The sequence below is a fragment of the Agelaius phoeniceus genome, unplaced genomic scaffold, assembly GCF_051311805.1.
Source record: "Agelaius phoeniceus isolate bAgePho1 unplaced genomic scaffold, bAgePho1.hap1 Scaffold_521, whole genome shotgun sequence".
Classification (NCBI taxonomy): Eukaryota; Metazoa; Chordata; class Aves; order Passeriformes; family Icteridae; genus Agelaius; species Agelaius phoeniceus.
In genome coordinates, this window is record NW_027510066.1 from 1 (window position 1) to 24,478 (window position 24,478).

At 53.3% G+C, this 24,478-nt stretch overlaps 1 protein-coding gene across 1 annotated transcript in view; it reads left to right on the forward strand.

The window, feature by feature from the left end:
* Nucleotides 1–794: 794 nt before the first annotated feature.
* The window catches only part of LOC143693278 (SH3 and multiple ankyrin repeat domains protein 1-like), a gene marked incomplete at its 3' end in the record, with an annotated part of 31,191 nt that continues 7,507 nt past the window's right edge, over nucleotides 795–24,478 (forward strand). Inside the window, exons 1-9 of the mRNA XM_077173271.1 lie at nucleotides 795–855; nucleotides 945–1,142; nucleotides 12,279–12,511; nucleotides 16,090–16,293; nucleotides 18,235–18,306; nucleotides 18,884–18,992; nucleotides 20,091–20,248; nucleotides 21,109–21,276; nucleotides 23,866–23,982. Coding sequence (XP_077029386.1) covers nucleotides 795–855; nucleotides 945–1,142; nucleotides 12,279–12,511; nucleotides 16,090–16,293; nucleotides 18,235–18,306; nucleotides 18,884–18,992; nucleotides 20,091–20,248; nucleotides 21,109–21,276; nucleotides 23,866–23,982 — 1,320 coding nt within the window. The remainder of the gene's footprint in view (nucleotides 856–944; nucleotides 1,143–12,278; nucleotides 12,512–16,089; nucleotides 16,294–18,234; nucleotides 18,307–18,883; nucleotides 18,993–20,090; nucleotides 20,249–21,108; nucleotides 21,277–23,865; nucleotides 23,983–24,478) is intronic.

Consider the following 24,478-nt stretch of genomic DNA (forward strand, 5'->3'; position numbering starts at 1 on the left):
ATTGGGGTGGGTTTGAAAGGGGGCGTGGCCTGCATATGTTCTGATTTCTGGGCGTGTCTGTGGGCGTGGCCTGTCCTTATATGGTAAAACGGCTTTAAAAGGTGTGGCCATGGTCACTTGGGGGCGTGGCTTTTCCTGATGGGCGTGGTTTCCCTGACCTATTCCAGGTGTGTTCGGTGCACTCAGTGGGCGTGGCTTAGTGAGGTGGGCGTGGCCTCCGTGCCCCATTTAGGGGGCAGGAGGGAGGAGAGGGGGCGTGGCAACTTTCTGGAGGGGGCGTGGCTTCCCTAATGCCAAACATGCCTTCAAGCACTAAGTGGCGTGGCCTCAAAATGTGGGCGTGGCTTTCCTGCCAGTCCTGGCTGTGTCTGCTGCCAATATGGGGGCGTGGCACCACCCTCTGTGGGGGCGTGTCCTCTGCCAATCATGGGAGTGTCTTTGGTGTGTGGGCGTGCCCTTGCCGATTGGGGGCGTGGCTTTACTGGATGGGCGTGGTTTCGATGTCATTTGGGGGCGTATCTTCTGCCAAGGGGGCGTGGCTTTGCCGGTGGGAGTGGCTCCCTCCTCCTCTTTGGTATTCCCTCAAACCTCAGTAGGCGTGGCTCCACACGGTGGGCGTGGCTTCCATGTTCACTCTGGGCATACCCTTGCCTGATTGTGGGCGTGGCTTTACCCGGTGGGCGTGGCTCCCTCCCCTTTCGGGGCGTGTCCTTGCCGATTGGGGGCGTGGCTTCAGTGCCCTCTACCAATCGGGGGCGTGGCTTTCCCGGGGTGGGCGTGCCCTCTACCTCTCAATGGGCGTGCGTTCCCTTAGTGGGCGTGCCCTCTACCCACCAGTGGGCGTGGCCTCGCCAAGTGGGCGTGCCCTTCTTTATGGGCGTGTCCTCCCCTCCCCACTCCCTCCTTCCTCCCCCCCCCACCCCCTCCTCCTCCTCCTCCTCCAGTGGGCGTGGCCGGGGGGGGTGGGGTCGGGCAGGGCCGTTCCCATTGCCGTGGGCGGTCGCGTGGGCGTGTCCGGCGGGGCGGCCGTGGGCGTGTCCGGCGGTGGGCGGGGCCGGCGGTGGGCGGGGCCAGGCCGGGCCGCTCTCGCTCGGTCTCCGCCGTTTCTCGGCCCGCCCCCGGCGCTCGCGGAGCCCCGGCAGGTACCGAGCGGGGGGGGGAGGGGAGGGGTCGGGGGGTACCTGAGGGGGGGTGGGGGGAGGGGGGAGGGGAGGGGGCTCACCTGAGGGTGGGGGAGGGGCGGCGCACCTGGGGAGGGGTCGCGCGCACCTTTTTGGGTGGGGGGGGAGGGGAAGAGCGGCGGATTTGGGGATGGATTTTGGGGAGGGGGGAGGGGGAGGGGAGGGGGGGGAATTTGGGGAGGGGGATGGGGGTGGGGGAGGGGATTTGGGGCGGGGGTCGCGGAATCGGGGCCGCGCGCCGGGGGAGGGGTGGGGGAGGGGGCGGAACGGGGCCGTTTTTTGGGGGGGGGGGGGGGGGGGAGGAGTGGGGGGGGGGGGCGAGGTTAAAATTGGGGGGGGGGCGTGCAAAAAAAAACCGGGGGGGGTGGGGGAGGGGAGGTGAGGAGGGGGGGAGGGGGTCGCGGCGTGCACGCGGTGTGGGGTGGGGGGGGAGGGGGGGTGGGCGGTGCAAAAAGGGGGAGGGGCGCGGCGTGCAAATGTGGGGGGGGGGAGGGGTCCCTGCAGTGACACGTGGGGGGAGGGGGGGGGGATGGGCGTGCAAATGTGGGGAGGGGGCGGGGAGGGGAAACCACGCCCCCTTTTACACCCCCCCCCTGGTTTGGAGACCCCTCCCCAAATTCGCGACCTTGCCCCCTAATTATGGAGCCCGACCCTCACTCATTAAGGACCCCCTCGGTTAATTAACGCGCCTCCCCTCATTAAGGAGCCCTCCGCTAATTAAAGCCCCCTCCCCTCATTAAGGACCCTCCCCTCATTAAGGAGTCCTCCGATAATTAAAGCCTCCTCCCCTAATTAAGGACCCCCTCCCCTAATTAAGGACCCCTCCCCTAATTAAGGACCCTCCCCTAATTAAGGACCCCTCCCCCTCATTAAGGACCCCCTCCCCTAATTAAGGACCCCTCAATAATTAAGGACCCCTCTAATAATTAAAGCCCCCTCCCCTATTTAAGGACCCCTCCCCTAATTAAGGCCCCGCCCCAATTTAGCGACCCCTACCCCAATTAAGGGAGGAGTCGCTAATTAAGGACACTGCCCTAAATAGGGACCCCTCCCTAATTAAGGAGCCCTCGCTTAATTAAGGAGCCCTCCTCTAATTAAGGAGCCCTCCTCTAATTAAGCACCCCTCCTCTAATTAAGGACCCTCCCCTAATTAAGGACCCTTCCCCTAATTAAAGCCCCGCCCCAATTTTGCAACCCTTACCCCAATTAAGTCAGGCGTCCCTAATTAAGGGCACCCCCTCCCCAATTAAGAGACCCATCCGTAATTAAGGACACTGCCCTAATTAGGGACCCCTCCCTAATTAAAGACCCCTCTCCTAATTAAGGACCCTTCCCTAATTAAGGACCCTTCCCCTAATTAAGGAACCCTCCCCTAATTAAGGCCCCGCCCCAATTTGGCGACCCCTGCCCCAATTAAGGGAGGAGTCCCTAATTAAGGGCACCCCCTCCCCAATTAGAGACCCGTCTGTAATTAAGGACACTGCCCTAATTAAGGACCCCTCCCTAATTAAGGACCCCCATCCCAATTAGAAGCCCCTTCCCCAATTAAGGACCCCTCCCTAATTAGGAGACCCTGCCCTAATTAAGGACACCTCCCTAATTAAGTGACCTTTCCCTAATTAGGGACCCCTGCCCAATTAAACGACCCGTCCTTAATTAAGCAAACCCCTCCCCAATTTCAGGACCCCTCCCTAATTAACAGCCCCTCTCAATTAAGGATCCCTCCCTAATTAAGCGACCCCTGCTCAATTAATGACCTTTCCCCAATTAAATGACCCCTCCCTAATTAAGCCCCCCCTCCCTAATTAATCACCCCTCTCCAATTTAAGGCCTGTCCCTAATTAATGACCCCTCTCTAATTAATGACCCCTTCCCTAATTAAGGATCCCTTCCCTAATTAGGGACCACTCCCCAATTAAGCGCCCCCTTCGTAATTAAGGACCTGCCCCTAATTAATCAGCCCACCCCCAATTTTTGCCGCCCCCTCCCTAATTAACGACTCTTCCCTAATTAAGGCCCCCTCCCCAATTAAACAATGCTCCGCTAATTAGGGATCACCCCCCAATAAGGACCCCTCCCTAATTAATGAGACCCCAATTAATGATCCCTCTCTAATTAATAATCCCCCCAATTAATGATCCCTCTCTACGTAATCACCGCCCCAATTATTGACCCCTCTCTAATTAATGATCCCCCATTAAGGACCCGTCTCTAATTAAGGGACCCCCTCCCCAATTTAAGGCCTAATTAATGACCCCCCACTAATGACCCCTCTCTAATTAACGACCCCCCCATTAATGGCCTCTCTCTAATTAACGCCTCCCATTAATGACCTCTCTCTAATTAATGACTCCCCCAAGTAATGATTCATCTCCAATTAATGACCCCTCAATTAATGACCCCCCCAATTAATCACCCGTCTCTAAGTAATGACCCCAATTAATGACCCCCCCCCAATTAATGACCCCCTCTCTGATTAATGACCCCATCCCCAATTTCCCACCCCCTCCCCAATTAATGACCCCTCTCTAATTAACACCCCCTATAATGACCCTTCTCTAATTAATAACCCATCTCTAATTAATGCCCCCCCCCATTAATGACCCCTCTGTAATTAACACCCCCCCAATTAATGCCCCCCAATTAACGCCCCCCCAATTCTGCCCCCCCCCCATTAATGACCCCTCCCCAATTCACGGCCTAATTCCCCCCCCTCCCTCCCTAATTAGCGCCGCTCTCTAATTAACCCGCCCCTCCCCCCGGGAGCCGCGGCCTCGTTCTGGCCCCGCTTGGCCTCGTTTTGGGCCGAGGCCCCGCCCCCCCCGGGGCAGGTGGGACTCGGGGGTGACCAAGGGGAGGGGGCGGCGCCCTTGGGGTGACGCTGAGGAGGGGGTGACACCATTGGGGTGACGCCCTTGGGGTGACGCCCTTGGGGTGACGCCGTTGGGGTGACGCCGTTGGGTGACAACTTTAGGGGACATTTTTTGGGACGGTCTTTGGGGGTGACGCCTTTTTTGGGGTGACGCTGTGCGGGTGACGCTCTTGGAGTGGCATTCATTGGATGACACTCTTGGGGTGATGTTTATAGGGTGACGTTAATTGGGTGACATTGGGTGACGTTTATTGGGTGATGTTTATTGGTGACATTGATTGGGTGACGTTCATTGGGTGACACTCTAGGGGTGACGTTTACTGGTTGACGTTTATTGGGGTGACAATTGGGTGACACTCTTGGGGTGATGTTTATTGGGTGACATTTATTGGGTGACATTAATGGGGTGACACTCATTGGGTGACACTCTTGGGGTGACGTTTATTGGGTGACGTTTATTGGGTGACGTTTATTGGGTGATGCTCTTGGTGTGACATTCACTGGGTGACATTAATTGGGGTGACGTTTATTGGGTGACACTCTTGGGGTGATGTTTATTGGGTGACATTGATTGGGTGACGCTCTTGGGGTGACATTCACTGGGTGACATTAATTGGGGTGACGTTTACTGGGTGACACTCTTGGGGTGATGTTTATTGGGTGACATTAATTGGGGTGACATTCATTGGGTGACACTCTTGGGGTGACATTTATTGGGTGACATTTACTGGGGTGTCATTGGGTGATGTTCATTGGGTGACGCTCTTGGTGTGACATTTATTGGGTGACATTAATTGGGGTGACATTCATTGGGTGACACTCTTGGGGTGACATTTACTGGGGTGACATTGGGTGATGTTTATTGGGTGACATTAATGGGTGACATTGATTGGGTGACGGTCTTGGTGTGACATTCACTGGGTGACATTAATTGGGGTGACGTTCATTGGGTGACACTCATGGGGTGACATTTACTGGTTGACGTTTATTGGGTGACACTCTTGGTGTGATGTTTATTGGGTGACACTGATTGGGTGACGCTCTTGGGGGTGACGTTTATTGGGGTGACATTGGGTGATGTTTTTTGGGTGACACTCTTGGTGTGACGTTTATTGGGTGACATTTATTGGGTGACATTCTTGGTGTGACATAGATTGGGTGACATTTATTGGGTGACATTCTTGGTGTGATGTTTATTGGGTGACGTTTATTGGGTGACATTTATTGGGTGACATTGATTGAGTGACATTTACTGGGTGACGTTTATTGGGTGACATTGATTGGGTGACGTTTATTGGGTGATGTTTATTGGGTGACATTGGGTGACGCTCTTGGGGTGACATTTACTGGGTGACATTAATTGGGTGACATTGGGTGACATTAATTGGGTGACATTAATTGGGGTGACATTCATTGGGTAACACTCTTGGTGTGACATTTATTGGGTGACGTTTATTGGGTGACACTCTTGGTGTGATGTTTATTGGGTGACATTGATTGGGTGACATTAATTGGGGTGACATTCATTGGGTAACACTCTTGGTGTGACATTTACTGGTTGACGTTTATTGGGTGACACTCTTGGTGTGATGTTTATTGGGTGACACTGATTGGGTGACGCTCTTGGGGTGACGTTTATTGGGGTGACATTAATTGGGTGTCATTGGGTGACACTCATGGGGTGATGTTTATTGGGTGACATTCGTTGGGGTGACATTCATTGGGTGACGTTTATTGGGTGACGTTTATTGCGGTGACGATTTTTGGGTGACGATTTTTGGGTGACATTTTCGGGACAGTCTTTGGGGTGGCACTTTAGGGTGACACTTTTTAGGACACTTTTTTGGGGTGTGACACCCTTAGGGTGACACTTTTCAGTGACGCTTTTCGGGTGATGATTTTTGGGTGATAATTTTTAGGTGACACTTTTTTCGGTGACATTTATTGGGGTGACACTTTTGGGGTGACAATTTTGGGGGTGACACTTTTTGGGACTTTTTTGGGGGGTGACACTTTTTAGGTGACATTTATTGCGGGTGACGCTTTTGGGGTGACACTTTTTGGGACAGTCTGGGGTGACATTTTTTGGTGACATTTTTGGAGTGCGACGATTTTCGGGTGACATTTTCGGGACAGTCTTTGGGGTGGCACTTTAGGGTGACACTTTTTGGGACACTTTTTTGGGGTGTGACACTCAGGGTGACACTTTTCAGTGACGCTTTTCGGGTGATGATTTTTAGGTGACACTTTTGGGGTGACACTTTTTGGGACAGTCTGGGGTGACATTTTTGGGTGACACTGGGGGTGACACTTTTTGGCGGTGACACTTTTGGGTGACGCTTTTGGGCTGACACTTTTGGGCTGACATTTTTGGAACAGTCTGGGGGTGACACTTTTCTGGGGGTGACACTTTCGAGTGACTCTTATTGGGGTGACATTTATTGGGACAGGTTTTGGGGGTGACACTTTTTGAGGTGACAATTTTGGGGTGACATTTATTGCGGGTGACACTTTTGGAGTGACAATTTTGGGGGTGACACTTTTTAGGTGACATTTATTGGGGTGACACTTTTCGGGGGTGACATTTTGGGGTGACAATTTTGGGGCGTGACACTTCTGGGGTGACATTTATTGAAGTGACACTTTTGGGGGTGACACTTTGGGACAGTTTTTGGGGTGACATTTATTGGTGTGACATTTATTGGGGTGACACTTTTGGGGTGACATTTTTGGGGTCAGCCTTTGAGGGTGACGTTTTTGGGGTGCGACACTTTGGGCGTGACATTTTTGGGTGGTGACACTTTTTGGGGTGACACTTATTGCGGGTGACACTTCGGGATGACAATTTTGGGTGACATTTTTTGGGACAGTCTGGGGGTGACACTTCTGGAGGTGACACTTTTTGGTGGTGACATTTATTGGGGGTGACACATTTGTGTGACATTTTTTGGGTGACAATTTTGGGTGACATTTTTAGGGACGACACTTTTGGGCTGACACTTTTTGGGTGACATTTATTGGGGTGACATTTTGGGGTGACAATTTTGCGGGTGACACTTTTTAGGTGACATTTATTGGGGTGACAATTTTGGGGTGTGACACTTTTGGGGTGACATTTATTGAAGTGACACTTTTGGGGGTGACACTTTGGGACAGTTTTTGGGGTGACAATTTTTGGGGTGACATTTATTGGTGTGACATTTGTCGGGGGTGACAATTTTTGGACGCTGACATTTATTGGGGTGACACTTTTAGGTGGCATTTCTTGGGCGTGGCATTTTGGGGTGACACTTTTTAGGTGACGCTTTTTGGGACAGTTTTTGGGGTGACACTTCTTGGTACCGGTTTTAGAAGTGACAACTTTTTGAGTGCCATTTATTGGGGTGACATTTTTTGGGGACAGCCTTTGGGGGTGACACTTTTTCAGGTGACGCTTTTGGGGTGTGACATTTTTGGGTGACACTTTTTGCATGACATTTATTGGGGGTGACACTTTGGGGTGACACTTTTGGAGGTGACACTTTTTGGATGCCGTTTATTGGGGGTGACGCTTTGGGGTGACAATTTCGGGTGACATTTATTGGGGGTGACAATTTCGGGTGACAATTTTTAGGTGACACTTTTTGGGTGACACTAGGCGTGACATTTTTGGGTGACGACACTTTTTAGGGGTGACACTTTTTGGGGTGACACTTATTGCGGGTGACACTTCGGGATGACAATTTTGGGTGACATTTTTTGGGACAGTCTGGGGGTGACACTTCTGGAGGTGACACTTTTTGGGTGACGTTTATTGGGGGTGACACTTTGGAGTGACAATTTTGGGTGACATTTTTTGGGGTGACAATTTTGGATGACACTTTTGGGTGACACTTTTAGGTGACATTTATTGGGGGTGACACTTTTGGGGTGACAATTTTTGGGGCAGTCTTCACTTTTTGGGGTGACAATTTTTGGAGGGTGACATTTATTGGGGGTGACATTTATTGGGGGTGACATTTTTGGGGGGGCGACAATTTGGGGGTGACACTTGGGGGTGACATTTATCGTGTGGCACTTTATGGGTGACAATTCCGAGTGACATTTTTGGGGGGGGTGACGCTTTTGGGGGACACTTTGAGGGGGTGACACTTTTGGGGACAGTTTTTGGGAGGGTGACACTTTTTGAGTGACAATTTTGGAGGTGGCACCTTTTGCGGTGACATTTTTGGGTGACACTTTCTGGTGGTATTTATTGAGGGTGACGCTTTTTTAGGTGACACTTTTTGGGTGACACTTGGGGTGTGGCACCTTTGGGTGACAATTTTGGGTGACACTTTTTGGGACAGCCTTTAGGGTGACAATTTTGGGTGACATTTATTGGGGTGACATTTTTTGGGACATTTTTTGGGGGGCGACACTTTTTGGGTGACACTTTTGTGGTGACACTTTTTGGGGGTGGCACTTTGGGGTGACACTTTTTGGGTGACACTTTTTTGGGTGACATTTATTGGAGGTGGCACTTTGGGGTGACAATGTCGTGGTGACATTTACCCTCAGTGCCACCATCGGTGTCACCCCCAGTGCCATCCCCAGTGCCACCCTCAGCGCCACCCCCGGTGTCACCCTCGGTGTCACACTTGGGGACCAAGTGCCACCCCCAATGTCACCCTCAGTGTCACCCCCAGTGCCACCCGTGATGTCACTGCTGGTGTCACCTCCAGGGTCCCAGTGTCACCCCCCTGGTGTCACAGCAGTGTCACACAAGGGTCCCATTGTCACCTCTGGTGTCCCGTGAGTGTCCCCGTGCCACCCCCATTGTCACCCTCAGTGCCACCCCCATTGTCACCCCCGTGTCACCTCCAGGGTCCCAATGTCACCTCCAGTGCCACCCCCAGTGTCACAAATGGGATCCCAGTGCCACCCCAATGTCACCCCCAGGGTCCCAGTGCCACCCTCAATGTCACACGTGAGGACCCAATGTCACCTCTGGTGTCACCTCTGGTGTCACACGTGAGGGGTCCCAGTGCCACCCTCGGTGTCACCTTCAATGTCACCCCCAGTGCCACCCTCGGTGTCACCTGTGGTGTCACCTCCAACGTCACACCTGGGATCCCAGTGCCACCCTCAGTGTCACAAATGGGGTCCCGGTGCCACCCTGAATGTCACCCCCAGGGTCCCATTGTCACCCCCAGTGTCACCTCCAGAGTCCCAATGTCACCCCCGGTGTCACACATGAGGGGTCCCAGTGCCACCCTCAGTGTCACCTCCAGGGTCCCAGTGTCACCCCCCAATGCCACCCCAGTGTCACCCCAGTGTCACCCCAGTGTCACCCCCAGTGTCACAGGATTTTGAGGAGATTTTGGGGGGATTTTGGGGGATTTTTGAGATGAATTTTGGGGATTTTGGGAGGATTTGGGGGGATTTTTTGGGCATTTTGGGGGATCTTTTGGGGATTTTTGGGGGTTTTGGGGGATTTTTTGGGGGATTTTTGAGAGGATTTTTGGGAAACTTTTGTGAGGATTTTGGGGATTTTTTGGGGGGTTTTGAGAGGAGTTTTGTGAGGATTTTGGGGGATTTTTGGGGACTTTTGAGAGGATTTTTAGGGATTTTTGGGGATTTTTTAGAGGATTTTTGGGGGATTTTGGGTTTTTTGGGGGGACTTTTGAGAGGATTTTTGGGGGATTCTTGGGGACTTTTGAGAGGATTTTGGGGGATTTTTAGAGGATTTTGGGGGATTTTTGAGAGGATTTTTAGGGATTTTTGGGGATTTTTGAGAGAATTTTGGGGGATTTTTGGGGGATTTTCGGGGATTTTGAGAGGATTTTTAGGGATTTTTGGGGATTTTTGTGAGGATTTTGGGGGATTTTTGGGGATTTTTGTGAGGATTTTGGGGGATTTTTGGGGATTTTGAGAGGAGTTTTGTGAGGATTTGGGGGATTTTTGTGAGAATTTTGGGGGATTTTGAGAGGATTTCTGGGGATTTTTGAGAGAATTTTTGGGGGATTTTTGGGGATTTTGAGAGGATTTTTTGGGATTTTGGGGGATTTTGAGAGGAGTTTTGTGAGGATTTTGAAGGATTTTGGGGATTTTTGAGAGGATTTTGGGGGGATTTTTTGGGGACCTTTGAGAGGATTTTTAGGGATTTTTGGGGATTTTTTAGAGGATTTTTGGGGATTTTGGATTTTTTGGGGGAACTTTTGAGAGGATTTTTGGGGGATTTTGGGGGATTTTCAGGGATTTTGAGAGGATTTTTGTGAGGATTTTGAGAGGATTTTTGAGAGGATTTTTGGGGGACTTTTGAGAGGATTTTTTGGGATTTTGGGGGATTTTTGAGAGGATTTTGGGATTTTGATGAGTTTCAGGCCAGTTTTGATGAGGTTTAGGGTCGGTTTAGAGGAATTTTGGAGAATTTCAATGAGGTTTTGGGTGGTTTTGATGACTTTTGGTGCCGTTTTGACACAATCTGGGTGATTCTGATGAGTTTTGGGTTGGTTTTGGGGGATTCTCAGGAGATTTTTGGGGATTTTGGTGAGGTTTGGGTCAGTTTGAGGAATTTTGGGGAATTTCGATGACGTTTTGGGTGATTTTGATGAGTTTTGGTGCCATTTTGACACAATCTGGGTGATTTTGATGACTTTTGGTGCCATTTTGAGGAGATCTGGGTGGTTTTGGTGCCATTTTGAGTCAATCTGGGTGATTTTGATGACTTTTGCTGCCATTTTGACCCCATTTTCGTGGCTTTGGTCCCGTTTCTTTTTGGTTTTTCCCCCACTTTTTGACATTTTCCCCCCCTTTTCGGGCGTCCCCTGCCACTTTTGGGTTGTTTTGTGTTCCTCGATGATGTTTTGGGTGATTTTGGTGCCATTTTGAGGAGATCTGGGTGATTTTGGTGCTGTTTTGGTGTCATTTTGACACAATCTGGATTATTTTGATGAGTTTGGTGCCATTCTGAGGAGATCTGGGTGATTTTGGTGCCATTTTGACACAATCTGAGTGGTTTTGATGACTTTTGGTGCCGTTTTGAGGAGATCTGGGTGATTTTGGTGCCATTTTGAGGAGATCTGGGTGGTTTTGATGAGTTTGGTTCCGTTTTGAGACAATCTGGGTGGTTTTGATGACTTTTGGTGCCATTTTGAGGAGATTTGAGTGGTTTTGATGACTTTTGGTGCCATTTTGAGACAATCTGGGAGACTTTGATGAGTTTTGGTGCCATTTTGAGAAGATTTGGGTGATTTTGGTGCCATTTTGACACAATCTGAGTGGTTTTGATGAATTTTGGTGCCATTCTGAGGAGATCTGGGTGATTTTGGTGCCATTTTGACACAACCTGGGTGCTTTCGGTGCCATTTTGGTGCCATTTTGACACAATCTGGGTGGTTTTGGTGCCGTTTTGGTGCCATTCTGAGACGATCTGGGTGGTCTTGGTGCCATTTCGAGAACATCTGGGTGATTTTGGTGCAGTTCTGAGTAGATCTGGGTGGTCTTGGTGCCATTTTGAGGAGACCTGGCTGGTTTTGGTGCCGTTCTGAGTAGATCTGGGTGGTTTTGGTGCCGTTTTGGTGCCATTTTGACACAACCTGGGTGGTTTTGGTGCCATTTTGAGGAGATCTGGGTGATTTTGATGACTTTTGGAGCAATTTTGAGACAATCTGGGTGGGTTTGCTGCCATTCTGAGTAAACCTGGGTGGTTTCAGTGCCGTTTTGGTGCCATTCTGACACAACCTGGGTGCTCTCGGTGCTGTTTTGGTGCCATTCTGACACAACCTGGGTGCTTTCGGTGCCATTTTGACACAACCTGGGTGCTTTCGGTGCCGTTTTGGTGCCATTTTGAGACAATCTGGGTGCTTTCAGTGCTGTTTTGGTGCCATTCTGACACAACCTGGGTGCTTTCGGTGCCGTTTTGGTGCCATTTTGACACAACCTGGGTGATTTTGGTGCCGTTTTGACACAATCTGGGTTCTTTCGGTGCCGTTTTGGTGCCGTTCTGACACAACCTGGGTGCTCTCGGTGCCGTTTTGACACAACCTGGGTGCTTTCGGTGCCGTTTTGGTGCCATTTTGACACAACCTGGGTGCTTTCAGTGCCGTTTTGGTGCCATTTTGACACAACCTGGGTGCTCTCGGTGCTGTTTTGGTGCCATTCTGACACAACCTGGGTGCTTTCGGTGCCGTTTTGGTGCCGTTCTGAGTAGATCTGGGTGCTCTCGGTGCCGTTCCGTGACCGTTCTCCCGCTGTTCCCGCAGCCTGGCATGGTGAGGCGATGCCGCGCACGCCGGCCTCCAGCGAGGAGGACGAGGGCGGTCGGGGCTCCGAGTACCCCGAGGCCGATTCGGACTCCGGGAGCTCCCGCGAGGGCCCCCCCGGAACCAACCCCGGCCCCCCCCGGGGACCCTCCCGGGGCCCCCCCCGGCCGCCGGCCGAGGACCATTTCAGCATGATGGTGTTCCGCATCGGCATCCCCGACCTGCACCAGACGGTGAGGCCCAAAATGCCGGGGGAATATCGGGAATGGGGCAAAAAAACCAGCGGGAACGGGCGGGGAAATAGCGGGGATGGGAGGGGGGAAATTGGGGGGGAGAGGGAAAAAAAATTGGGGTTTTTAAACCCAAAAAAATTGGGAATTTTCCCGTAAAAATTGGGATTTTTTCTCCAAAAAATTGGGGGGAAGAGGAAAAAAAATTGGGATTTTTTACCCCCAAAAACGGGGATTTTGCCCCAAATAAATGCAATTTTTTTCCAAAAAAAAATTGGGAATTTTCCCTTAAAATTGAGATTTTTTCCTCCAAGAAATTGGGGGGAAGAGGAAAAAAAAATTGGGGATTTTTTCCCCCAAAAAATTGGGAATTTTCCCTTAAAATTGAGATTTTTTTCCCCCAAAAAATTGGGGGGAAGAGGAAAAAAATTGGGGATTTTTGTCCCCCCCAAAAAATTGGGAATTTTCCCGTAAATTTGAGATTTTTTCCCCCAAAAAATTGGGGGGAAGAGGAAAAAAAATTGGGGATTTTTTCCCTAAAAAATTGGAATTTTCCATTAAAAATTGAGAATTTTTTCCCCCCAAAATTGGGGGAAGAGGAAAAAAATTGGGGTTTTTTCCCCCAAAAAATTGGGGGGAAGAGGAAAAAAAATTGGGGTTTTTTTAAACCCAAAATTGGGGGTTTCGTGCCAAATAAATGGGAATTTTCCCAAAAAAAAAAAGAGAATTTTCCCGTAAAAATTGAGATTTTTCTTCAACAAAGAATTGGGGAGAAGAGGAAAAAAATTGGGGATTTTTTCCCTCAAAAAATTGGGAATTTTCCATTAAAAATTGAGATTTTTTTCCCCCCAAATATTGGGGGGAAGAGGAAAAAAAATTGGGGTTTTTTTCCCCAAAAAATTGGGAATTTTCCCGTAAAAATTGAGATTTTTTCCCCAAAAAAATTGGGGGAAGAGGAAAAAAAAAATTGGGGATTTTTTCCCCAAAAAAAGGGAATTTTCCATTAAAAATTGAGATTTTTTTCCCCAAAATTGGGGGGAAGAGGAAAAAAAATTGGGTTTTTTTTAAACCCAAAAATGGGGGGTTTCGGCCCAGATAAATGCAATTTTTCCAAAAAAAATTTGGGAATTTTCCATTAAAAATTGAGAAATTTTTCCCCAAAAAATTGGGGGAAAGAGGAAAAAAATTGGGGAGAAGAGGAAAAAAATTTGGGGTTTTTTTAAACCCAAAAATGGGGGTTTCGGCCCAAATAAATGCAATTTTTCCCACCCAAAAAAAATTGGGAATTTTCCCTTAAAAATTGAGATTTTTTTTTTTCCCAAAGAATTGGGGGGAAGAGGAAAAATTTGGGATTTTTTTACCCCCAAAAATGGGGGTTTCGGCCCAAATAAATGGGAATTTTCCCCCCAAAAAATTGGGAATTTTCCCTTAAAAATTAAGAATTTTTCCCCCAAAAATTGAGACTTTTTGGGGTCCCCTCATTTGGGGAGTGGATTTTTGGGACTTTTGCAAAATCTGCATTTTTGGGACTCAGCCTAAAGGAATTTTAGGGTTTTTTTGGGGCCATTTTGAGGCCATTTAGGGCATTTTCCTCACCCTACACTCCCCAAACCCGGGGTTTTTTCGGGTTCCTCTCTTTGCAATTTTCCTTTTTGGGTTTCCCTGACCCCCCAAAAACCTTTGGGGTTCCATTTTTGGGATTAATCCCAGGGGTTTTTGGGGACTTTTTGGGCGCCATTTTGAGGCCATTTAGGCCATTTTCCTCACCCATTTCTCCCCAAACCCGGGGGTTTTTTCGGGTTCCTCTCTTTGCGATTTTCCTTTTTGGGGTTCCCCCTGCTCTGACCCCCCAAATCTGCATTTCTGGGACTTTCTGGGCGCCATTTTGAGGCCATTCGGGGCATTTTCCTCACCCAATACTCCCCAAACCCTGGGATTTTTTTGGGTTCCTCACATTGGGGGTTTCCCTTTTGGGGTTCCCCCTGCTCTGACCCCCCAAATCTGCATTTCTGGGACTTTTGGGGGCCATTTTGAGGCCATTTAGGGCATTTTCCTCACCCTACACTCCCCAAACCCGGGGTTTTTTTCGGGTTCCTCTCTTTGCGATTTTCCTTTTTGGGGTTCCCCCATGCCCTGACCCCCCAAATCTGCATTTTTGGGATTAATCCCAGGGCTTTTTGGGGCCATTTTGGGCACCATTTTGAGGCCATTTAGGCCATTTTCCTCACCCAACGCTCCCCAAACCCAGGGATTTTTGGGATCCCCTCACCCCAAACCCTCTGGGCTTTCACTTTTGGGGTTCCCCCTGCTCTGACCCCCCAAATCTGCATTTCTGGGACTTTCTGGGCACCATTTTGAGGCCATTCGGGGCATTTTCCTCACCCTACACTCCCCAAACCCGGGGTTTTTTCGGGTTCCTCTCTTTGCAATTTTCCTTTTTGGGTTTCCCTGACCCCCCAAAAACCTTTGGGGCTCCATTTTTGGGTTTAATCCCAGGGCTTTTTGGGGCCATTTTGGGCACCATTTTGAGGCCATTTAGGCCATTTTCCTCACCCTACACTCCCCAAACCCGGGGATTTTTTGGGTTCCTCTCATTGCAATTTTCCTTTTTGGGGTTCCCCCTGCTCTGACCCCCCCAAATCTGCATTTTTGGGGACTTTTGGGCACCATTTTGAGGCCATTTAGGGCATTTTCCTCACCCAACGCTCCCCAAACCCGGGGATTTTTACCATCCCCTCATTGGGGGTTTCCCTTTTGGGGTTCCCCCTGCTCTGACCCCCCAAATCTGCATTTTTGGGGACTTTTGGGAGCCATTTTGAGGCCATTTAGGGCATTTTCCTCACCCTACACTCTCCAAACCCGGGGTTTTTTTGGGTTCCTCTCTTCGCGATTTTCCTTTCCCGGGCTCCCCCCCGTTCCCCTGACCCCCCAAAAACCTTCAGGGTTCCATTTCTGGGATTAATCCCAGGGGTTTTTGGGGCCATTATGGGCGCCATTTTGAGGCCATTTAGGGCATTTTCCTCACCCTACACTCCCCAAACCCGGGGGTTTTTTCGGGTTCCTCTCTTTGCGATTTTCCTTTTTGGGGTTCCCCCTGCTCTGATCCCCCAAATCTGCATTTTTGGGACTTTCGGGCGCCATTTTGAGGCCATTTAGGCCATTTTCCTCACCCAACGCTCCCCAAACCCGGGGATTTTTTACCATCCCCTCATTGGGGGTTTCCTTTTTGGGGTTCCCTGTGCCCTAACCCCCCAAATCTGCATTTTTGGGGACTTTTGGGCGCCATTTTGAGGCCATTTAGGGCATTTTCCTCACCCATTTCTCCCCAAACCCCAGGTTTTTTTGGGTTCCTCTCTTCGCGATTTTCCTTTCCCGGGTTCCCCCTGTTCCCCTGACCCCCCAAAAACCTTCGGGACTCCATTTTTGGGATTAATCTCAGTGGGTTTGGGGCCATTTTGAGGCCATTTAGGCCATTTTCCTCGCCCAAACCCGGGGATTTTTGGGTTCCTCTCTTCGCGATTTTCCTTTCCCGGGTTCCCCCTGTTCTCCCCTGACCCCCCGATTTTCTGGCCGCTCCCCAGAAGTGCCTGCGCTTCGACCCGGGCGCGGCCGTGTGGGCGGCCAAGCAGCAGCTGCTGTGCGCCCTGACCGAGGGGCTCCACGACGGCCTCAACTACGGCCTCTTCCAGCCGGCGGCCGCCGGCCGCGACGCCAAGTTCCTGGACGAGGAGCGCCCGCTGCGCGACTACCCCCAGAGCTTCGACCAGGGCGTGCCCTACCTCGAGGTGGGCGTGGCCAGGGTGTGGGAGGGGTCACGGTGGGGCGTGGTCGCTGTGGGAGGGGTCCTGGAAGTGTTTGGGGTGGGGTACGTGGGGGAGAAGTTGGGTAAAAGTGGCGGATTTGGGGTTAAAATGGTGTGGGGTGGGCGTGGCCTGTTGGTGGGTGGGCGTGGTCACCGTGGGTGTGGTCCTGGGGGGCGTAGCATCAATTTAGGGTGGGGTACATGGGGGATAATTTGGATCAAAGTGGCGGATTTGGGGTTAAAATAATGTGGGTGGGCGTGGCCTATTGGTAGGTGGGCGTGGTTACTGTGGGTGTGGTCATGGGGGGGCGTAGCATCAATTTAGGGTGGGGTACATGGGGGATAATTTGGATAAAAGTGGCGAATTTGGGGTTAAAATGGTGTGGGGTGGGCGTGGCCTGTTGTTAGGTGGGCGTGGTTACCGTGGGTGTGGCCCTGAGAGTGTGGTGTCAGTTTGGGGTGGGGTTGATGGGGGAGAAGTTGGGTAAAAGTGGCAAATTTGGGGTTAAAATGGTGGGGGTGGGCGTGGTCAGGGTGTGGGAGGGGTCACGGTGGGGCGTGGTCGCTGTGGGAGGGGTTCTGGAGGTGTTTGGGGTGGGGTATGTGGGGGAGAAGTTGGGTAAAAGTGGCGGATTTGGGGTTAAAATGGTGAGGGGTGGGCGTGGCCTATTGTTCAGTGGGCGTGGTTATGGTGGGTGTGGTCCTGGGGGGCGTAGCATCAATTTAGGCTGGGGTACATGGGGGACAATTTCAATAAAAGTGGCAGATTTGGGGTTAAAATGGTGTGGGGTGGGCGTGGCCTGTTGGTAGGTGGGCGTGGTTACTGTGGGTGTGGCCCTGAGAGTGTGGTGTCAGTTTGGGGTGGGGTTGATGTGGGAGAAGTTGGGTAAAAGTGGCAGATTTGGGGTTAAAATGATGAGGGGTGGGCGTGGCCTATTGGTAGGTGGGCGTGGTTACTGTGGGTGTGGCCCTGAGAGTGTGGTGTAAATTTGGGGTGGGGTTGATGTGGGAGAAGTTGGGTAAAAGTGGCGGATTTGGGGTTAAAATTCTGCGGGGTGGGCGTGGCCTGTTGGTTTGTGGGCGTGGTTAATGTGGGTGTGGTCCTGGAGGTGTTTGGGGTGGGGTACGTGGGGGATAATTTGGGGATAAAATGGTGTGGAGTGGGCGTGGCCTATTGGACGGTGGGCGTGGTTACGGTGGGTGTGGTCCTGGGGGGCGTAGCATCAATTTAGGGTGGGGTACATGGGGGAGAATTTGGGTAAAAGTGGCGAATTTGGGGTTAAAATGATGCAAAGTGGGCGTGGCCTATTTGGTTTGTGGGCGTGGTCACTCTGCGTGTGGCCCAGGGGCGTGTTTTCAATTTGGGGCGGGGTTAATCAAAGAGAATTGGGGTAAAAGTGGCAGATTTGGGGTTAAAATGATGCAGAGTGGGCGTGGTCTGAATTTGGGTGTGGGCGTGTGGGAGTGGTCACGGTGGGTGTGGTCACGGGGTGGGCGTGGCCGCCATTTAGGGACAGAATTTGGGTTAAAATTGGCAAATTTGGGGTTAAAAGGGCACCGAGTGGGCGTGTCCGGAGGCGTGGCCTCAGCATGGGCGTTGTCATTGAGTGGGCGTGGTGAAAAATGGGGGCGGGGCCAAAGGGGGGAATTAGGGCAAAAAGGGGCGGGGTTTCTGTTGGGAGAAAAGGCACGGAGGGGGCGTGGCTTAAGCGAATGATTGACAGGCTGGGCGTGGTCATGGAGAGATTGAAGGCATGGCCGCGGAGTGGGCGTGGCTTAGGGCAGCTGTTGGGCGTATTCAGCTGGGTGGGCGTGGCTTAGGGCAGGTGGAGGGTGTTCCCCACGGGGTGGGCGTGGTCTGGGCCGGGTGGGGGGCGTGCCACGCTGTGTTGTGGGCGTGGCCCCGTACTGACCCCGCCCCCAGTTCCGGTACAAGACCCGGGTGTACAAACAAACGAACCTGGACGAGAAGCAACTGGCCAAGCTCCACACCAAGGTGGGTGGGACACGCCCCCTGCCCCGAGGCCACGCCCCCTCTCCTGCCTGACCACACCCCTCTGGTCATTCACCACGCCCCCAAATCCCTTGACACGCCCTCCCTGCCATTTGGCCACGCCCCTACACCCTACCCTGACCCCGCCCCTTTCTGCATTGGCCACGCCCGTTACATGGTGACACCACTCCCTTGCCTTTTGGCCACGCCCCTTTTTCCAGCCTCGCCCCTCCTCACCGAGGCCACGCCTCCAGCCTGTGTGACCCCGCCCCTTCCCAGTGCCCCCTGGGGGCTCCTGGGTGTCCCCAAAATGTCTCCAAATATCCCCAAATGTCCCCAGTGTACCACAAAATGTCCCCAAAATCTCCCAAAATGTCCCCAAACGTCCCCAAAATGTTCCCAAATGTCCCCCAATGTCCCCCTTTGTCCCCAATGTCCTCAAATGTCCCCCAATGTCCCCAAAATGTCCCCAAATGTCCTCAATGTTCTCAATGTCCCAAATCCCCTGAATGTCCCCAATGTCCCCAAATGTCCCCAAATGTCCCCAATGTCCCCAATTTGGTCCCCCCGGTGTCCCCAGACGGGGCTGCGGAAGTTTCTGGATTACGTCCAGCACGGCTCGGCCGAGAAGGTGGCGCGGCTGCTGGAGCGGGGGCTGGACCCCAACTACCACGACTCCGACTCGGGGGGTGAGAGCCAAAAACCCCCAAAATCACCCCAAAATCATCCCCAAAATCATCCCCAAAACACCCCAAAATCATCCCAAAAATCACCCCAAAATCACCCCAAAAATCACCCCAAAAATCCCCAACTACCACGACTCCGACTCGGGGGGTGAGAGCCAAAAACCCCCAAAATCATCCCAAAATCATCCCCAAAATCGTCCTCAAAGTCACCCCAAAAATCATCCCCAAAAACATCCCCAAAATCACCCCAAAAACTCAGCCCAAAATCATCCCAAAAATCCCCAACTACCGCGACTCCAACTAGGGGGGTGAGACCCAAAAACCCCCAAAATCACCCCAAAATCATCCTCAAAATCATCCCCAAAATCACCCTAAAAATCACCCCAAAAATCCCCAACTACCGCGACTCCGACTAGGGGGGGTGAGACCCAAAACCACCCAAAATCACCCCAAAATCATCCTCAAAGTCACCCCAAAATCATCGCCAAAGTTATCCCAAAATCATCCCAAAAACTCAGCCAAAAATCACCCCAAAATCACCCCAATGTCCCCGATGTCCCCAACACCCCCAATGTCCCCAAATGCCCCCAACGCCCCCAATGTCCCCAAATCCTCTCAACATCCCCATTGTCCCCAGTGTCCCAAATGTCCCCAACCCTCCTGATGTCCCCCAATCCCCTCAATGTCCCCAGTCCCCCTGATATCCCCAAGGCCCCCATTGTCCCCCCAATGTCCCCAATGTCCCCAAATTCTCTCAACGTCCCCAGTGTCCCCAACGTCCCCAAGGCCCCCATTGCCCCCTGATGTCCCCAAGGCCCCCAAATCCTCTCAATGTCCCCAATGTCCCCTGATGTCCCCAATGTCCCCAGTCCCTGTGATATCCCCAAGGCCCCCATTGCCCCCCAACGTCCCCATTGCCCCCAATGTCCCCAACGTCCCCATTGCCCCCCATTGCCCCCCGATATCCCCAATGTCCCCAATGCCCCCATTGCCCCCCGATGTCCCCAACATCCCCATTGTCCCCAATGCCCCCAAGGCCCCCATTGCCCCCCGATGTCCCCGATGTCCCCGATGTCCCCAATGTCCCCCCGCTGTCCCCAGAGACGCCGCTGACGCTGGCGGCGCAGCGCGAGGGCCCGGGGGAGGTGGAGATCATTCGCCTGCTCTGCCTGGGCGGGGCCCACCTGGATTTCCGCGCCCGCGACGGAGCCACGGCGCTGCACCGGGCGGTGTGCACGAGGCGGTACCCGGCCCTGCTGGTGAGAATGGCACACCTGGGGACACCTGGGGACACCTGGGGACAGCCACAGCACACCTGGGGACAGCCACAGCACACCTGGGGACAGTGGGGACACACAGGGACACAGCCACGGCGCTGCACTGGGCCGTGTGCACGAGGCGGTACCCGGCCCTGCTGGTGAGAATGGCACACCTGGGACACCTGGGGACAGCTGGGACACCTGGGGACACACAGGGACACACAGGGACACACAGGGACACAGGGGTGGCACAGCCACGGCGCTGCACCGGGCGGTGTGCACGAGGCGGTACCCGGCGCTCCTGGTGAGAATGGCACACCTGGGACACCTGGGACACCTGGGACAGCTGGGGACAGCCACAGCACACCTGGGGTCACATAGGGATGCACCTGGGGACACACCTGGGCACACCTGGGGACACCTGGGGACAGTGGGGACACATAGGGACACGGGGGTCGCACCCTGTGGGTGCCATGGGAGCGTCCCAAGGATGCCATGGATGTCACCAGGGGGTCCCAAGGGTGTCACCAGGGGGTCCCAAGGGTGTCACCAGGGGGTCCCAAGGGTGTCCCCATTGTCACCCACAGGCGCTGCTGGACCTGGGGTGTCCCCAAATAAAGGGGGTGACACCCGTGGGTGCCACGGGGGTGTCCCAAGGGTGCCATGGGGTGTCACCAGGGGGTCCCAAGGGTGTCACCCAGGGGTCCCAAGGGTGTCCCCATTGTCACCCACAGGCACTGGGGGTGTCCCCAAATAAAGGGGGTGACACCCGGGGGTGCCTTGGAGGCTCCATGGGTGTCACCAGGGGTTCCCACAGATGTCACCCGAGGGTCCCAAGGGTGTCCCCATTGTCCCCGCAGGCGCTGCTGGACCTGGGCGGGTCCCCGAACTACAAGGACCGGCGGGGTCTGACCCCCCTGTACCACACGGCCATGGTGGGCGGGGACCCGCGGTGCTGCGAGCTGCTGCTCTACAACCGCGCGCACATCGGCACGGCTGACGAGAACGGCTGGCAGGAGATACACCAGGTGATAAAATGTCATTGTCACCTGTGTCACCTGTGTCACTGTGTCACATTGTCACCCTGTGACCCCATCATCCCATCCCTGTGTGACCCTGTCACCCTCTTACCCCATCCCTGTGTCACCCTGTTATCATCACTGTCACATCGGCACCGCTGACGAGAACGGCTGGCAGGAGATTCACCAGGTGATTGTCACCTGTGTCACTGTCACCTGTGTCACTGTGTCACCCTGTGACCCCATCATCCCATCCCTGTGTCACTGTGTCACTGTGTCACATCGGCACGGCCGACGAGAACGGCTGGCAGGAGATACACCAGGTGACACAGTGTCATTGTCACTGTCACCTGTGTCACTGTGTCACCCTGTGACCCCATCATCCCATCCCTGTGTGACCCCATCATCCCATTATCATCACTGTCACATCGGCACCGCTGACGAGAACGGCTGGCAGGAGATTCACCAGGTGACACCTGGGTCATTGTCATTGTCACCTGGGTCATTGTCACCTGTGTTACTGTGTGACCCCATCACCCCATCCCTGTGTGACTCCATCATCCCGTTATCCCATCCCTGTGTCACTGTGTCACCCCGTTATCCCGTTATCATCACTGTCACATCGGGACTGCTGACGAGAACGGCTGGCAGGAGATTCACCAGGTGATTGTCACCTGTGTCACTGTCACCTGTGTCACTGTGTCACTGTGTCACCCTGTGACCCCATCATCCCATCCCTGTGTGACCCCATCATCCCATTATCATCACCGTCACATTGGCACGGCCGACGAGAACGGCTGGCAGGAGATACACCAGGTGACACCTGGATCATTGTCACCTGTGTCACTGTGTCACCCTGTGACCCCATCATCCCATCATCATCCAATCCCTGTGTCACTGTGTCACTGTGTCACATTGTCACCCTGTGACCCCATCATCCCATCCCTGTGTGATCCCATTATCCCGTTATCATCACTGTCACATCGGCACCGCCGACGAGAACGGCTGGCAGGAGATACACCAGGTGACAAAGTGTCATTGTCATTGTCACCTGTGTCACTGTGTCACTGTGTCACATTGTCACCCTGTGACCCCATCATCCCATGTCCCTGTGTCACTGTGTGACCCCATTATCCCATTATCATCACTGTCACATCGGGACTGCCGATGAGAACGGCTGGCAGGAGATATACCAGGTGATTGTCACCTGTGTCACTGTCACCTGTGTCACTGTGTCACTGTGTCACCCTGTGACCCCATCATCCCATGTCCCTGTGTCACTGTGTCACATCAGCACCGCTGACGAGAACAGCTGGCAGGAGATTCACCAGGTGACACCTGGGTCATTGTCACCTGTGTCACATTGTCACCCTGTGACCCTGTGACTCCATCATCCCATCCCTGTGTCACTGTGTCACCCCCTCATTTTGTCACCCCGTTATGGCCCCATGTCACTGTGTCACCCTGGCAGAGAACAGCTGGCAGGAGGTACACCAGGGGAGGTGACAGCTGTGACATTGTCACCCTGTCACCCTGTCACCCCATCATCCCACCCGTGTGTCACCGTGTCCCATTGTCACCCCATCTCAGTGTCACCCTGTGTCGCCGTGCCGCCCCATCACCCTGTGTCACCCTGTGTCACCGTGTGTCACCCTGTCGCACTGTCACATTGTCACCCCTTCACCCTGCCCCTGTGTCACCCCCATGAGAACGGCTGTCAGGTGACAGGGACAGTGCCACCCTGTCACGCTGCCACCGTGTCACCCTGTCACCGTGTCACCCAATCCCGTGTCACCATGTCACCCTGTCACCGTGTCACCCTGTCACCGCGTCACCGTGCCAGTGGCAGATGTCACCGTGTCTGTCACTCTGCCACGTCACCGTGTCACTGCGCCACCCCATCATCCCTGTCCCCACAAAGTCCCAGGTGTCCCCAATCCCCCAAATGTCCCCAAATCCCCCCAATGCCCCCATGATGGCCCCAAAGTCCCCAATGTCCCCATGATGTCCCCAATCACCCCACAATGTCCCCGATGTCCCCAAATGTCCCCAAATGTCCCCAATGTCCCCCCAATGTCCCCAACTCCCTCAACTCTCCTCGATGTCCCCAAATTCCCCAATGCCCACAATGTCCCCACAATGTCCCCGATGTCCCCAAATGTCCCCAATGACCCCAATGTCTCAAATCCCCCCGATGTCCCCACAATGTCCCCAAGCAATCCAATGTCCCCAATGTCACCACAATGTCCCCACAATGTCCCCAAGCCCCCAAGCAACCCAATGTCCCCAATGTCCCCAATGTCACCACAATGTCCCCAAGCCCCCATTCATTCCATTGTCCCCAATGTCCCCAATGTCCCCAATCCCTCCAACACCCCCAACGCCCTTGGTGTCCCCAATGTCCCCAACGTCGCCACAATGTCCCAAATTCCCCCGATGTCCCTGACACCCCCTGGTGTCCCCAATGCCTCCAATGTCCACCCCAATGTCCCCGAAGTCCCCATTGCCCCCAATGTCCCCAACACCGCCGGTGTCCCCGGTGTCCCCGCTGATGTCCCCGTGTCCCCGGTGTCCCCGCTGATGTCCCCGTGTCCCCAGGCGTGCCAGCACGGCCACTCGCAGCACTTGGAGCATTTGCTGTTCTACGGCGCCGAGGCGGCGGCACAGAACGCGTCCGGCAACACCGCGCTGCACATCTGCGCCCTCTACAACAAGGTGGCACCTTGGGGACACCCTGGGGACATTGGGGACAATGGGGACATTGAGGGGATTGGGGACATTGAGGGGATTGGGGACATTGGGGGGAATGGGGACATCGGGGACACAGTGACATGGGAATGTCTGGCAACACTGCGCTGCACATCTGCGCCCTCTACAACAAGGTGGCACCTTGGGGACACCCTGGGGACATCCGGGATGTTGGGGACATTGGGGACATTGAGGGTGTTGGGGACATGGGAACGTCCAGCAGCACAGCGCTGCACATCTGTGCCCCCTACAACAAGGTGGCACCTTGGGGACATCTGGGGACATCGGGGACACCCTGGGGACATCCTGGGGACATTGGGGACATCGGGGACATTGGGGACATTGGGGACATTGGGGACACAGTGACATGGGAGTGTCTGGCAGCACTGCGCTGCACATCTGCGCCCTCTACAACAAGGTGGCACCTTGGGGACACCCTGGGGACATCAGGGATGTTGGGGAC